At 41.8% G+C, this 17449-nt stretch overlaps 1 protein-coding gene across 5 annotated transcripts in view; it reads left to right on the top strand.

Annotated features, from left to right (window-relative positions):
- OFD1 (OFD1 centriole and centriolar satellite protein) overlaps positions 1-17449 on the top strand; it is a 79974-nt gene that overhangs the window by 11630 nt on the left and 50895 nt on the right. For all 5 annotated transcript variants that reach the window (XR_003810410.1, XM_029283864.1, XM_029283862.1 and 2 more), the window contains exons 3-8: positions 1161-1361; positions 13611-13679; positions 13765-13795; positions 14527-14631; positions 15522-15658; positions 17019-17192. Coding sequence is in view for 4 of the 5 variants with exons in the window: in XM_029283864.1 (XP_029139697.1) it covers positions 1161-1361; positions 13611-13679; positions 13765-13795; positions 14527-14631; positions 15522-15658; positions 17019-17192 (717 nt within the window). In the remaining variant the exon portion in view is untranslated. The remainder of the gene's footprint in view (positions 1-1160; positions 1362-13610; positions 13680-13764; positions 13796-14526; positions 14632-15521; positions 15659-17018; positions 17193-17449) is intronic.

The raw sequence follows: 17449 nt of genomic DNA, 5'->3' as shown, positions 1-17449 counted from the left end.
GTATATTAAAATTAGGATAATTTGGGTCTTGATCTTGGCAAAGTCAGCTGAATATTTGTTCAAGTTATACCAACTTAAACTTTTGTTAAAAATGCACTAGCTTGCTCTTTAAATGATGCTGGGTATACTAAAATGTTTAATATATTGTTAGTGGTAGTGATAACATATGTGACACTTTATAGATATGCAGCTTGTGATGACTTGTTGATTCACACATCTATTAGAAAGATATCTTTACCAGTTACATACACTTTTTTCGGTGCATTTTTGGGAAAGAAAAAACCCTGTTATCTAAGATTCAAACAGTAGTTTAAATTCAGAGGTATGAAACATTCTTTTTTAGTCACTTTCATATAAATTATTAAATTTTAAATTGTTAGTGGTAGTGATAACATATGTGACACTTTATAGATATGCAGCTTGTGATGACTTGTTGATTCACACATCTATTAGAAAGATATCTTTACCAGTTACATACACTTTTTTCGGTGCATTTTTGGGAAAGAAAAAAAACCCTGTTATCTAAGATTCAAACAGTAGTTTAAATTCAGAGGTATGAAACATTCTCTTTTTAGTCACTTTCATATAAATTATTAAATTTTAAATTCTTGCCATTTTAAAGTGTGCAAGCTTTGGTAGACACCTAAGATAGATTTAACCATAATATACAAATTAAGACATCTTTGCTGTGGAAATCAAAGCATTCCAGCACTACCCATATCTATGATGTGACTAACAGTTTTTCTCATAAAGCTCTTGCTCTGCCCAAATTATTGTTTGGCTGCCAAAAAATTGCCCAGTCCTAAGCTTTAAGATTAGCGTATGTTTTCATTTTATTCAAGGGAGCTTTTCAAATATTCTCAATGCAGATTAGATCAAAACATTAACTTTAATTAGGCATGTGTGAAATAACATTCATAATGTAAAGTCATTTAATTAGTGATATCCACCGTGTGCTTCTCTAAACTCATTCCAAAGTATATCCCCAAACCATAGCTTTCTCCTTGATGTAAATTATTACAAAACCAATACATAACCTATAACACATAACTCAGTTTTACCTTTCCAGATTTAAAACTTCACTAGGTATAATGTATATACCCTGCTTTTCTTCAGGAGGGAAGTTTAAAATGACAGTAATGATTTTTTTTTTGTTTCAGATGCAATTCCGTAAGCAGCTGATACATGAACTAATAAATCCAGTTTTATGTAGAGAAATTCTTCCAAAGGCTACTTCTAGTGAATGCAGTTCATTGATCATTGTTGCGTGTAATACTTTGGTGGCAGATCACTTGCGGAGATGTGGCTATGAATATTCACTGTCTGTCTTTTACCCAGAAAGTGGATTAGAAAAGGATAAAGTAAGTGTCTTGAGAGCTTGGTAAAGGACTATATTGTTTCGTGCCTTCCCCCTACATTTGACTCATTATAATTTGCTTAGCTGAAGAACTGTTCTATAGATGATGCACTTTCTTGTGTGCTTCATCTTAGTTTGGTGCACTTGGTGGAGAAGAATACTCACGTGGAAATGCTGTTGATTTTAGTTCGGCGTTCAACACAATAATTCCTCAGCATTTGGTGAACAAACTGGGCCTATTAGGTTTTAATACTTCCTTACATAACTAGATACTTGACTTTCTTATTGATAGTTCCTTACATAACTAGATACTTGACTTTTTTATTGACTGATATTTCTCTGTGTTATATATGTGTGTGTATGTGGGTATATGCATAATGGTATTTTTTTGAGAGCTGAATGCAATCAAATTTTATTTTAATGTATGCTGATTAGTGTACATTTAAAGTGACAATAAAGTATTCTATTTCTATTCTATTTGTGAGAGTTTGTGAGAGTTGGAAGAAAAGTTTCCAGTTCTATTTTTTTGAGTATGGGTTCTCCACAGGACTGTGTTTTGAGTCCGTTACTGTTCACCATGATGCCCATGACTACTATGCTAAGTCTGCTACGAATCATATTGTGAAGTATGCGGATGACACGGCAGTAGTGGGTCTTATCCGGGATGATAATGAAGATTCTTATAGGAAGGAGGTGAAGGCATTGTTGGACTGGTGCAATAAAAATAACCTGATTTTGAATGTTAATAAAACTAAGGAGATCATTGTTGATTTTAGAAAGAGCCGCATACTCATACTCCACTTTGTATCAAGGCTGCAACTGTGGAGGTGGTCAATAGTATTAAATACCTGGGGGTGCAGATAACTAACAATGTGACTTGGTTTCTTCATATGTTATGTTCTGGATCATAGATCCATTTAACCTTGTATAACTCTATGTTTACTATAACTCTATGTATCCCTATGTAACAGGTCAAGGGGAGGGGTTAGGGTCAGGGGCGGAGCTTCAGAAAGGCATCCCTGGACAGTAGCCTGGGATCAGCCCTTTGTTCTTTGACCATCTCATGCAGCCACACGGCTGCAGACACCACAATCACCCCACCATGTGACGCTTGGGAGAAGAGGGGAAAATCTAATGTCAATTTACCTGTGGGACAAACAGATTGCTGAGACCTATTTTGGAAGCACCTCTACTAACTGTAAGTTTGTCTAGGATTCCCAGAATAAAGCAATTATCTCGTTTGTTCTTCTGAGTTATCTATCTGTTAAAGACTGGAATAGAAGCAAGTTTCCTGTCCAAAAACAGAATAGTAAATTGACAGATTAATTCTCCTCTGAGCTCCTGCAATAGCAATTTGATGAGATTAATTTTCCTCTGTTCTTCAAACTTTAAAGAAGTAAAGAAAAGTCTCTCTTGCATGTGAAAGTAACTAGAAGTGACTGAAGGGGTGATCCAGAGGCATTGTCTTGTTATTGCTGTCATCTCTGCAAGCCAAGTTTTAAAACAACAAAACTCTTGCCTGTGAAGGCTGCGTTCCTAAAATCAAAGAGCGTGGGCTGTTCCCCCCCTTTTCTCCTGCAGAGCTATTTACGTTTACAAAAGAACTGTTTAAAACTACCTCCAAAATTCGGATGGGGGCTTGTTGTATTCTGCGTTTGGAGTGCAACCTAGGTAGGCAAGCGACTCTTCACTGCTTTAAAGATGATGCCTGTCTCCCACCCTGCCTAATGCAACAAGGATTTTAAAACTAAATGTTTAAATCAACAAAGCAACTACAGATCGCTCCTTCTTCAGAGAAGGTCAGAGAGGCCCCTTCCCGTCCCTTTGTTCACTTACCTTAGCAACTGGTCGTCAAGGAAGAGAACAATTAAACCATTAAGCTGCTCTCTCTCTCTCTGTCATAAAGCCACAATACTGGCCTGGAATTTCAACCGGTGTTAATAGAATAAGGAGGCAGGGGCACAACCAGCCCCACTAGCAGGGCAGCAGCGCCCCCTGGTGGCCAATCTGCACGTGACACCTTGAAATTTTTTTTTCCCTTTTCACATCACAACAACTTGATAATTTAATTCAGCATACACCCCCACTAGAGCTTTCACCCAGTTTTGAGTGACAAAGAAGGACGCATAGCCATCAATCCTTGCCTATTATCACAAGCTGAATACCCAGTGTGTTCCAGCCTGCAACTTAACGACCAGGTGGGAATTCATGCCTCTCAGTGGCCACAGCAGGTACGTGGTAATAGGAAGAATTTGGCTGACCTCTCTTCAGACGTCCCCTAGTGGTTAAAGGAGGAGCTGCACGCGAGCCTTTAATCACGCCCAGAGAAAGCCCTCTAGTGGACAAAGGGTGTACCTCAAAAGAAGAGCACCCCTGAAGCTGATACGCAGATAGCGACCCCTAGTGGTCAAAAAGTGAAGTTCATCCAATTTGCTTCTAAATAGCTAGGAACCACAGGAGAATGCTCCCAGCCACCCCCACCCACAGACAGCACCTCTGAAGCTGATCTGCAAGTAGCGACCCCTACTGGTCAAAGAGAGAAGTTCTTCAAATTTGCTTCAAAATAGCTGAGAAGATCACTGAACCCATCCTAACCATGGCAGAGCGGCTCATTGATCTAGATGAAGGGGTTCAACCAACCAGCCTAGTTGGGACACCCCAACCAGACGGCCAAGGAGAAGCGCCGCAAACAGCCACCCTTGACCTGTACACAGAAGCTGAAGCTCAAGCCTCAGTAAGACCAAAGATGTCTCAAAGTCACTATGATCTGAGACAACAAAGAACGCCAACTGAAGCCATGCATGCCAACCTGTTGGAGAAATGGCACACCGTGCACAAGCGCCATGAAAGATGCTGGGAGAAATGGCATAAACTCTACCTAGAGCAAAAGGAGGATCTCTTCCCCGAACGTGCTCACACACTAGTAGGAGATAAGGAAGACGCCTTCNGTCTCAAAGTCACTATGATCTGAGACAACAAAGAACGCCAACTGAAGCCATGCATGCCAACCTGTTGGAGAAATGGCACACCGTGCACAAGCGCCATGAAAGATGCTGGGAGAAATGGCATAAACTCTACCTAGAGCAAAAGGAGGATCTCTTCCCCGAACGTGCTCACACACTAGTAGGAGATAAGGAAGACGCCTTCACACAATGGATGGACTCCGAACAGCAACTCAAGGACATCCAGCAGCAAGAGACTCAGAAGTCGACCGCGACATGCAAAGTCTTCGGTTACTGAATGAGGAACGCAAGAAGCTTCTAGAGAGCCCACAACGCCCTCCAGAATGCGAGCCTCGCCCGAGAGACAGACCGGTTGACAGGGCAGAGTCTGAACTTTCTCGCCGTTCACACGCATCGTCCCAACGGTCGCACGTGGCTGCATCCCATGCGTCCGGAAGGGCCTCATCCTTTCGCCACATCTCCAAGCCACATTCCAGCGTGTCACAACAGTCTCACGTCACAGGTGCCTCCCGCAATTCAAAGGCATCTTCCCGCCAGAGCCAAGCATCTCGAGCCTCAAGGGCAGAGAGCATTGCCGCTCGTCTCGCAGAAGCGCGAATCAACACCGCAAGGGCTAAAGCTGCTGCAGAAACAGCAGCAGTAGAAAAGCAGCAAAGAGAGGAACTGGTCAGGAAAGAGACTGAAGCAGCCCGTCGCGTGGAAGAGGCACAGCATCGCGTGGAAGAGGCACAGCGCCAGCAAAGGACAGACATGGTCAATGCTCAAGCCAACTTCGGGATGACCCAACGCCAACAGGAAGCAAAAGAGGCGGCCGCAGTACAAGCGGCTCTCCAGAGAGAGCTAGATAACGCTACATCTATGACCGGGCTAGAAGGGCTAGGAAGAGTAAGCCCTCATAGCCGCGTGCAGGCCTACGTGGACAACCAAAGTGCGTTTCAACGTGAGCAGGTGAGACCACAGCCAGCCACAAGCCCCCCAAGACCGAGTAGACGAATGGAAGAATCTCAACGGCCAGATGTGCCAGTCAGCCACAGGGTTGATGTCGCCACAACTAGGCCACGGGATCTTCCCACTGTTGCTGCCCAATCGACCCACACCCTTGATGGCAATCGGATGGGACCACCAGCAACGGCTACGACTGCACAGCGGGGAGTGCAAGATGGCAACTGGATGGGTCCACCAGCAGCGGCTACGGCTCCACATCGGGCAGCGCAACGAGACATTCCTATCGTTGCTGCCCCATTGAACCCACCGAACCATACCTTTGATGGCAACTGGACGGGTCCACCAGCCACAGCAATAGCCACACTGCCAGGAACGCAAGGAGGCATTCCTATCGTAGCTGCCCCATTAAACCTGCCGAACCACGTCTTTGACGGCAACCGGATGGGTACATCATCAGCGGCAATGGTCACACAGCAGCAAGTGCAACAGCTCCGAGATGAGCTAGCCCAAAAAGAGGCATTATTAAGACGACAGGAAGCGGCCTTCTGGGGCACTACCCCCAACCCGGCTCCACCAGAAAGACGAGAGACCCTCCAACAAGTAAGTACGCAGGGATTTGGATTCCCTCAACTCAACGCCAGAGCAGAGGAATTCAGACCAAGTCAACAAGGTTCCTCGCATGTCACATGGCAAACCACCCTTAGCCAACAATACGCTGAAGGAGGTTGCCAGCCAGCCATGGCACACGCCCCCGCTCCAATAAGTGCTGCACCACCTCCACCAAACTACAACCCACACACGACTGCAATGCATTCCCCAATGTGCTGTGGCAGAAGGGTGGACTTGGCAGCCAAAGGAGTACAAAGATTCTCTGACAAACCTGGAAAAGACTACTTAATGTGGAAGCACATTTTCAAGCGCGCCATCGAGCTGGAGGGGGTTGGACCTGAGGAAGAACTTATCCAGCTGACAGCCTGGCTAGGACCAAAATCCGTAGTCACAGCGAACAACATTTTCACAGCCCATCTGGGCGACCCTGATGTCGGCCTTGTAGAAACTTGGGAGTCACTTGACAGAGACTTCGGTGAACCCACAGTGACAGAATCCGCACTCCTTGACCACGTTCTCAGTTTCCCCAACATAACAATCGACGAACGTGAGCAGCTGAGGACGTTCTCGTCGCTCATTACTCAACTGGCGAACATACAACGGGATCCTACCTTGCCGGGATTAGTTTGCCTTGACCTGTTCAGAACACAAGAACCTATCATCCAAAAACTACCACGGTTGATATCCGAACGATGGATCGAGATCTCTCAAACTTACAGGGCAAACAACCAAAACCAGATTCCCCCCTTCGCGGTTCTCGCTAATTTTATCAAAAACAGAGCTGACTTCTACAACGACCCCCTGTACCACTCCATCAGAGAAGCTCAGTCCACAGCGCCGAAGCAAACCAGTCACAACTCCGATGTCATCAAGCGCCCCTTCCAAGCTACGAAGGACAGAACTACCTGTTCAGTGTTCAAAACAGACATCAAGTCTCCCCCAAAGAAACCCCCAGACGAACGAGCACCAAAGAGCGTTCATTCGAACCCTCGTTCACCTAAAAAAGGCTTGACTTGTCCAATCCACAAGTCCTCACACTCTCTAAATGATTGCAGAGACTTCCGGAAAAAATCACTAGATGAGAGAAAGACCCTACTCAAAGAAAATAGGATATGTTTCAAATGCTGCGACTCCATGGAGCACATGGCCAAAGATTGCACAGCTACAGTGAAATGCCACCTGTGTGACAGTACCAGGCACCCAGCAGCCTTACATTTAGATACTAAGAAGCCCTCGACTTCGACGACAGAGACTCAAACTGACTCCGAAGAGCAGCCAAAGCAGTACGGGACATACTACACAGATGTATATGACGACTCACCATTCCCTCCTTCATGCTCACCCGTCTGTCTTGCAAAAGTCTACCCCGATGGTCAACCCAAAAAGGCAGTAAAAATGTACGCCATACTAGACCCACACTGCAAAGCTACTATAGCAAAGCCCGCCTTTTTTGATCTCTTCGACCTCCCGAGCGAACCAAAGCATTTTGCAATAAATACATGCACAGTTCCAATGTGCGCAGCGGGGAGGAAAATCACCGGTCTACGCATAGAAGCGATAGATGGAAGCTCACACTTCCGGTTACCATCAGTGTTGGAATGGGAGACCTTACCAGATATCCGCAGCGAAATCTCAACACCAGAGGCGGCAAGAAAAATACCTCACTTAGCACACATAGCTGATTTAATCCCTCCTCTAGATCCTGAAGCTAAAATCCTACTCATGGTGGGAAGAGACGCCCCAGAGTCCATTGGCTCCGATGAGAGAATCAAAGGTCCACCAGGAACCCCAGTAGCCATTAAGACGGAACTCGGATGGGCCATAGGAGGGACAATTTGTGTTGTGCAACCGCAAATCCCAACCCAGGTGAGCATATCAAACACCTCCATTCCCAGTAATGGAACAGCACCTCACCTAAAACCACACCTAGAACACTGCGCGCTCGTGACAACCAAATCTGCTTTGGAAGCAACAGTGTTCCAGACCAGTCAGAATCACAACAACTTAGCCTTGTCCATAGAGGACAAACAAGACAAACAACGTCTGCAAGACCGGGAGTCATGGAGTTTACTTCCAAGATGTCCCAAGAGTATGCAAGTGCAGTGCACGTATGTTTCCAGCTCACCCGCCACAGTGCAGAAGAAAGAATTGTATGCTTCCTTAGATGTGTCAACGAAGGCAAACGCAGTCTTAAGATGCGTCACAGTCTACAGCGGGGAGAGCCACACTTACGTCATATTGTTTGCAACCATAAGATACATCAGAGTCTACAGCGGGGAGAGCTGCAGTCTCGGTGTCTTCTTTGGAAAAGCGAGACTAACACTACATGAAGGCCACACCGTACCAAGGTTAGTACTATGTGGTACCACTTTGGCTGTAAAGCTCACCAACTTGACAGCGAAGACATTGCGCCTTGAACTACAGTCTACCACCTTCTACGCAGACAGCAAGAAGATGTCAAGCTACATCTACAAACAGAGCAGACATTTCTACGTTTATGTAGGCAATAGAATGAAGAGTGTTGAAACATCTTTGAGCCCTGAACAATGGCAACATGTGCCAACAGGCAACAACCAAGTGAAGTGGCCCAACCTTGCCACACAGTTAACAGAATTGACCTGGCTAGAAAGTCCTGAGTTCTTGGTCTGTCCAAATAGACAAACGGCTCAACGCGCCAACCTTCAACTTCAGGCATCCAGTAAACGTCAACCAATCCGCTTCAAACCCCTGACTAAGCGGAAGCACCTGAGATTAGGCATAGTTCTGATCATCTTGATCACTTGTCTTAGCATCCCAAGAATGAACTTTAGAGGAGTCTGCAAGGACTTATAGACTATTGAAGACATTTGCCATGACCCAGTGATTGACAAATGCCTGACGACCAAAAATTGCCTTCCCCATACAGCTCACATGGGCGAAGCGCGCATAGGCGAAGTGTGGGAGCACATGATTGGTGCACCCCGCGAAATCATGGACTCTATGTCGTTAAAGACACCCACACCCACACATGAAGTCCTCACTACCCTGATGACAACAGTAGCAGCCATCTTCAATGCTCCATCAGTGGTTCCAGATACCTCGGTTCCTGAGTATCCTGAGTCTTCTGCAGCTGCTGTTGCTCCTGATCCTTCAGTTCCAGCTGTTGTTCCTGATCCTTCAGTTCCAGCTGTTGTTCCTGATCCTGCAATTCCAGCCGTTCCTGAGTATCCAGCCGTTCCTGTGTTTCCAGTTCCAGCTGTTCCTGTGTTTCCAGACCCAGCTGTTCCTGAGTTTCCAGATGTTCCTGAGCATCCAGCTGTTCCTGTGTTTCCAGATCCAGCTGTTCCTGTTTTTCCAGGTTCTTCAGTTCCTGAGTATCCTGTGAATCCAGTTCCCTTTGTTCCTGAGAAGCTTTGGGTTCCAGTTTTTCTGTTCCAGATTTGGTTCCAGTTTCCTTTACAGGAAGAAGACCTTGTCTCACTTGGAGGCAAGAACGCGTACCAGAACTATTGGCCCAAGGGACTTGCACACCGGGCCCACCCAGCTGACGAACTACTCTGCCAAGCTGACTTTCAGATCGTGAAGCCACGTGAGTCAGGTCGTGACTCAAAGACACTTGTACCAGGCTGATCTCCGATTTGGCACCGTAGCTGATGAAGACTGAACCAGAAGATGAAACCTCAAATGATGTATTGTGTTTATGCATTGTTTGATGTAACACTTGCTTATTTTTTGCATAATTGTGCATGCTTTATCTTTACCAATTGTTATGCATGTTTGATACCGAGTACTGTATACTTTAATGCTATATCTTTAGGTTTTTTTTCATATTCAGTTAGTAAGTAGTGGAAATATTAATTTCCAAGCGGGGAGTGTTCTGGATCATAGATCCATTTAACCTTGTATAACTCTATGTTTACTATAACTCTATGTATCCCTATGTAACAGGTCAAGGGGAGGGGTTAGGGTCAGGGGCGGAGCTTCAGAAAGGCATCCCTGGACACTAGCCTGGGATCAGCCCTTTGTTCTTTGACCATCTCATGCAGCCACACGGCTGCAGACACCACAATCACCCCACCATGTGACGCTTGGGAGAAGAGGGGAAAATCTAATGTCAATTTACCTGTGGGACAAACAGATTGCTGAGACCTATTTTGGAAGCACCTCTACTAACTGTAAGTTTGTCTAGGATTCCCAGAATAAAGCAATTATTTCGTTTGTTCTTCTGAGTTATCTATCTGTTAAAGACTGGAATAGAAGCAAGTTTCCTGTCCAAAAACAGAATATGTTATCTTTACTGAAGCGTGCAAACCAGCGTTTGCATTTCTTGAATCGGATGAGGAAAGCACATATTTCTCTTTCTGTCCTGGCCACTTTTTACAGAGGCACGACTCAGAGCGTTTTAACAAATTGCATCACTATTTGGTTTGGTGGTAGCAGTGCCTCAGATAGAAGGTCCATACAGAGAGTGGTAAGGACAGCTGAGAAGATTATAGAAAGGTCGCTTTCTGTTATTCAGGATACTGCTTATAAGCGCTATGTGTTTAGAGTTCGAAGCATTGTTAGAGACGCCATACACTCACTTCACGGTCTATTTCTGTTGCTCCCCTCTGGGAGGAGGTTTCGAAATATAGCAGAACTACTAGATTCTGTAACAGCTTTGTTCCTTGTGCCATCCATCTTGTAAATACGCAGGATTCTTTCTTTTTTTCGTTGTATGTATACATTCGAACTAGACTGATATTTCTCTGTGTTATATATGTGTGTGTATGTGGTATATGCATAATGGTATTTTTTTAAGAGCTGAATGCAATGAAATTTCATTTTAATGTATGCTGATTAGTGTACATTTAAAGTGACAATAAACTATTCTATTTCTATTCTATTCTCTGAAAATGAAGAGATATTCCCTGAGCATGTTTCTGCCAATCAAGTTGCAATCCTGTTGTTACATCCTGACTTTCAAGTTTCTGAAACCAAAATAGGAGCTGTGTAGCTTTTTCTGGTTTTTTGTGACAATGTGCCTTCTTAATTTAGAACTGGTACCTAAAGAATTTTTTTAAAGCTGTTACCAGAATTTCTCAATCTAAGGCAGTTTGCTTAACTGTGGTTCAGATTAATGACAGTCTTGGAAAGGGTAGTTTATGGCCTGTAAAGCACTTTCAACTTTCAGGTTTTCAACTCTGTGCCTGGTAGCAGAAAATTCTTTCTTTCAGCCAGCTCCCAGAGACGAGAAGGAGCAGAAATTCAAGCAAGACTTCAAATGCCTGCTAGGATTTTCAGTTTGCTTGGGTGCATGCCACCAAGTAAAATGTCAAAATTTGCACTGATTGCCACTAAAATCCATAAAAATTTGAAATCACTAAATTTTTCCAAGCAGCTTTAAGCTAGGTTTCTTCATAGCTCCCATTTATTTATTTAGTGTCCTGCATTTTGTTTGAGGCAGCTAACAGCATTTTTTAACGAAACTGAAGAGTTAAAGCGTAGTTTTCGATTTTAGTTTAGTGATTAAGAACCTCGCAAGAAGTGTCCCTACAAATCCTCTTAATACTGTATTAGAGGTAGGCAACTTTGTAGTATTTTATGAGCACAAGAAGGTGCTTTATATTAATGTTTGATTAATTAGAGCAATATTGTGATAGAAGTAAGAAGTGACAAATTCTTTTTTGCTAACTTATAGGTAAACCTATGAAGTATTTGAAGAGACTTTTTTTTATAGGTAATGTTCAAATGTGTCATGCCTATATACAATCTAAAACAATCTACTCATGTGAACGCATACCCCATGATGTTAATGGGGTAAAGGAGCCAGGGAGAGAATTGTAGTACTTTTACATGTTTATATGTAAAAGGTATATACATTTTCCTTAAGAAACTTAAGAATGAATTATAACTCCACAAGTATTTTTGAAAGCAGAAGTGGAAAGACAAAGTTCTTTAGGAATATTAGACAGACATGAAAAGAGAACTTTTGAAAAGTGACAGAAAATCTAAATTGGGATGTATGTTTATTTCTTACATTTTTATCTAATAACCAATGTGCTCTTGGCATATTGCATAGTTAATATGAGGGCAATTTGGAAATAAACCTCTGTTTGGTTATGAATGACAGACACTCGCAGATACAGAACTTTTATTATACACATTAGAAAACTACAACATTTTTTACATAATAGCCATTCAAATTGAGGCACTTGTCATAACGTCTTACAAGGTTTGAAATTCCTTAGTAGTCACTTGGGGCCAAATCTGGGCTATGGGGGGGGGTGATCAAAAATATCCCAACGGAGCTGCTTCAAAAGGTCTTGGGTGCATTTAGCAGTGTGCAGGCGAGCATTATCATGAACCAACACCACACTGGAAGTCAGCATGCCCTGACGCTTGTTATGGATGGCTTGTCTGAGTTTTCGTAACGTTTCATAGTAGACTTCTGAATTAATGGTCGAACCACGCTTCATGAACTTCACTAGCAGTACTCCTTTGGCATCTTCACATTTGGCGGGATTTTCTATGGCAGGGTTCATTTTCAATTAATCTAGCGGACAAGTCAACTGCAACACAACTTCCTTCCACTCCTCACTGCCTACTGAACTACTGCACATGGCACTATAGGACGGATGTCGCTATCCCACCTATTTCCTGCATGCTCAAATGGAGGTTTATTTCCGAATTGTCCTCTTATATCAAAAAGATTTTAAACAATGTTAAGCAATAAAAAATAATCTGCAATGAATTAGTAATCCAGAAAAATGTAATTTATAATGCTGAATAAGGCACTAATATCAAGTAAAAAAACTATAAAAGCTTGGTATAAGAGTTGTGTCCTGTTTGGCAGTGAAAAAGGTCAAATGCATTTCTCTCTAGAGCAGTGGTTCTCAACCTTTTTAATGCCGCGACCCCAACCGGTCGTAAGTCGAGGACTAAACCAGTCGTAAGTCAAGGACTAAACCGGTCGTAAGTCAAGGACTAAACCGGTCGTAAGTCGAGGACTACCCAACCGGTCGTAAGTCGAGGACTTTCCCTGCCCGGGAGCGCCGCACATCCATGGTTCCGGCCCCTGCGCCGGCTGAGGCATAGCTGGCAAGCGGCAGAGACGGAGCAGGCCAACCACCAGCTGGCCCAGCCCAAGGGAGGTAAGGCACCCGCCGGAAAAGGGGAAAAAAATGGACAAAAAAATGGCGGACAGCCTTGCTTGGCGACCCCCGTGAAATGGTTGATCGACCCCAAATGGGGTCCCGACCCACAGGTTGAGAACCACTGCTCTAGAGAGAGGACAAACTAACATCTGAAGATTTCCTCGAGATACTCTACCTCCTGATTCTTCAGGGTTTTAAAATCAGTACCAAAGAAACCTGTAAATGGAATTTGAAAAAGGATTGATGATCCAGCAGTTTTAATCAAACATTAATATCACGTGATCTTTTTGGATAGTGCTAGTTAGTAATACTGTAGCTGAATTTTTGAGCCATCTTTAGAATTGTCCCATATACTTAAGGCATTTGAAAAACCCTTTTGTATTACTTAATGGTTTGAAGAATACAGTATTTATAGGACTGATTGTAATAGATGTATATGTAACTGTGGGAATTGTAGATAGAGACACTTCGTTGGCTATAGAAAAGGAAAAAATGTTGACTTATATGATGAAGTACTGTCTTTTGCCATTTCTAATATGTTGTTTTATTTTATTGTACTCGGGTATGTAGAATTTAAAATATGTAGTTGATGGTTAAGAACTTATTTTTCTTTTTCCATAGGAGCTTAATATACAAGATCTGCTCCAGCTAATTAGGATCAGTCCAACAAGTGACCTTTATAAAATGCTGGTAAAAGAATACTACTTCAAGAAAATGTATGTATTCAGCTCCTAGTAATGAACATTGTTTTGAATAAATGCATTTCTGTTTACAGATTTCAGATTTAACAAAAACCAGCATGAAAGGTATGACTTTTGATTTACTTGTTTTAAACTGTTTAGTGATATGTACTTGTCATTATAAGCTCCTCAAAGATGTTAAGGAAATGGATGTCATAAAAACTTCCTAACTAAATAAAATGTTAAAAATGCTAACTAGTCCATTACTGAAATCTTATTTCTGCTTACTGTGCAGATTGAACTTAAAAAAACATTATCCCCAACTACAGAAACCCTGTCAGTGCCTGCTTTAAAACAAACCTTATATTTCAGTATAAAATTAAAGCAGAAGGATGATTACCATTCAGTATATTTAAAAACATAAACTGCCATTAGAAAATGAATTTGTAAAATGTCACTTTGTAATGTAGTATAATGTTTTGAGGAAATCAATTGGGCAAAATAGGGATAGGGATAGGTTTGGTAACTGATATGACTGCAATGTTAGAAGATCATATTTTTCTTTTAAATTCCGTAAGCTCTCCTTTGCCTTCTTACTGTTATGGCAGCAGCCCCCAACCTTTTGGTGCTGGGGATCTGTTTGTTGGAGAGTTTTTTCCACAGACGGGAGGGAGTGCTTTCGCGCTTCCTGGATCCCGCCCGTGGACTTCACTTGCTTGCACAGACCAGTTCCTGTTGGGCCACAGACCGGTGCCGATCCACGGCCCAGGGGTAAGGGACCCTATGCTACAGCATAGCATTTTTTTTGACATTCTCCTTATGAGATATAGATTTGTTATTAATTGTACTTCTCCAAGGCTTTCTTATACAGATTTTAACAGAAGTGGTAGAATACAATTTCTGTAAGGAGACCTGTAATGCAGAAACTCAGACAAGTTCAGCACTCTACAAAGAATCTCTTGGTAAGTTTAGTATTATAATTGATTTATCCTCAGGCAACTTGGCAAATTATCTATGTAGCCTCAGTGAATGTGTGTATATTCTTTAACAGGATTTTAAATGAGGGCCAAAACCTCTTAGGCATTTTAATATAAAATGTGTATAGGTACCCCTCAGTCCTCAATTACATTTGCCTTAATTTTGTTAGACATAGATATATTACGGTTTGTAAATAGAGGTTATGTTCCAATAGAAGAGAATATCTATAGCTCAGGATTGAACTATGTAGTCCTTGATGCCCTCTCAACTTGGTTTGCTTGCAGACATTTCATTACCAACCAGGTAGCATAGTGCTAGCGAGTGTGGAGTTTGCTTCATGTTTATATATAGTAGCTTGCAAGTTATTGTATATAAACAGGGAGAAAACTCCACATTCCCCAGCACTAGTCAGGTAATGAAACATCTGCAAGCAAACAACCAAGGACACCACAACCATCTTTTAAGGAACACCAAGGACTGCACAATTATCTTTCATTAATGTTGACACTGGGTGTTTCTTGGCAGATTGTTTTTTATAGGACGAGTAGCAGAATTATTATTCTTGCTCCCCTTGCCATATACAGTATATAGTACTGTAAGATTAAATCATGGCATCTGTTCACATGATCCCCCAAACATTTATTTCTGAAGAATTCCATTGTCAGCTTCTCATTTGCACATTAAACCAGTTTTCTAACTTTGTCTGCATTTTAAGTTCTGTTTTCAACCTCCATTGTACTACATTATATGAATATAATAAGAAATACCAAAATAATTTGGTTTCATATTCTTCTCCATATCTTTTGATATTTTTTACTATTTTTATCCACTTATACCTCAGTAATGGAAAACTTCATATATTTTGTTTTTGTAGCTGAGAAACTTCAACTAATTGATGAACAGTTTGCAGACATGTATCCTCAGCGTCATTTATCTGAGTCTTTTCATGTAAAACTTGCTGAATATAAAAGAGAAATAGAACAGCAGCTGCAGGCAGAAATGTGGCAAAAGGTAACGACAGCTGGAAAGGACAAAAGGGATAGTTAGTTATGTGAAATTGTTGTAATTTGATATATTCATATTCATGCCTATGTTGTTTTATGTTTGTTTCTTTGTTTTTATGATTGTCTTTTTCTTAAGAAAATAAAACCTAAGGAAGAAAAATAAAGGATCAATATTTCTTGAACTTAACATTATTATTGATATTATGGGTAAAAGGAATTTGTCTATTATAAGAGAGAATATTTTCCCCTATTTAGAGTATGTGATGTAAATAATACTTTGCATAATTGTTAAAATAAAAAGCACAGAGAAGCAGCTAATTGGATTATGTTCTATACTATCATCTACAGCTGAGAGGGTCTCAGAAAAGCTACAATTGGATCCAAATATTTTCTTCCCCCACAGGAGACAATTTGACATAGAGATGTAGTGCATCAAGAGGAGGTATTAACAGATTCCTCTGCAATATGTTGATGCTTCTTTTCCTGTTCCCTGCTTGTTGGAAAAGTAAAAATAGGTTCTGAATATATGTATTTTGAAATCAAATTGTATATATTCGTAATAACATGACCCACAAACACTGGTTGCATCTAGTGCAACCCAGTGATGTTCAAATGAACTTCTCTGTTGTTTTTATCCTGTGCTTATCTAAGCAATAGCAACAGTAATAGCACTTAGACTTATATACTGCTCCACAGTGCTTTACAGCTCTCTCTAAGCCAGGCATGTCAAACATGCGGGCCGGATGCAGCCCTTGCAGGCCACGCCCACTCCGTCCCCACAAAAGCAAAGAAAATCATGATACGTCACGATACAGCCCGCAACGCGATTGGGCTTTACACCCCTGCTCTAAGTGGTTTACGGAATCAGCACATTGCCCCCAACAATCTGGGTCCTCATTTTATTGACTTTGGAAGGCTGAATCAACCTTGAGCTGATGAGGATCGAATTCCAGCTATGAGTAGAGTTTGCCTGCAATACTATATTCTAATCACTGTGCCATTCTGTACTCTTCTTTCCTAATACCTGAAATGTTATAGACTGCAGAGATGAGGAAATGCATCCATGCTTAAGAGTAAATAAATCATAAATGCTTTAAGATTCCAACAGTATTCCCTGAATATCTGCATTTTAAGATAAATGGCTTTGTTAATTCTAGGTGAATGCTGCTATTTCAAATTTCCCTCAAAAGTTGAAAATATACCATATGAATAAATGTTAATGTCATTAAGGAATTTAAAGAAATTACGAGCTGAACCAGTACATTTAAAGAAATTACGAGCTGAACCAGTACAGGAAAAGGCTGTTGAATTTCTGGCCAGCATATCTGTTTTCAGTGTTTTCAATTTCTGTTTTATAAATGTTACAGTTACAACACTTCAAGGATGTTGAAATTGCCAAAATCAAAATGGATGAAAGGGCAAAATTCCAGAAAGAACTTTCAGAACTTCAGAAAGAGTTTCAAAGAGATCATCAGGCCAAGTCAGAGGCTCTCATCTCTCGAGAAAGAAATGCTATTGAGCGACTTCATAAACAGCAAGAGGTAATTTTTTAAAAGCTAAACCTACCTAGTTACTAATCCCTTGAAATTTTCTGCAGTGAGAATTTGGTGAATTATCTAATATTAGGAGTTGTTTCAGAAAGTTTCTGAAAATAATTACAAATATTTTGCCTTGATTTGTGATATCATACAGGGTTACTACCGTATATACTCGAGTATAAGCCGAGTTTTTCAGCCCATTTTTGGGGCTGAAAAATGCCCCCCTCGGCTTATACTCGAGTCAGCGGCGGCGGGGGCGG

This window comes from Protobothrops mucrosquamatus, unplaced genomic scaffold, assembly GCF_001527695.2.
Source record: "Protobothrops mucrosquamatus isolate PMUCROS unplaced genomic scaffold, P.Mucros_1.0 scaffold257, whole genome shotgun sequence".
NCBI lineage: Eukaryota > Metazoa > Chordata > Lepidosauria > Squamata > Viperidae > Protobothrops > Protobothrops mucrosquamatus.
Note: the sequence above shows the minus strand (reverse complement) of the source record. Positions and strands in the feature narration are given on the sequence as shown.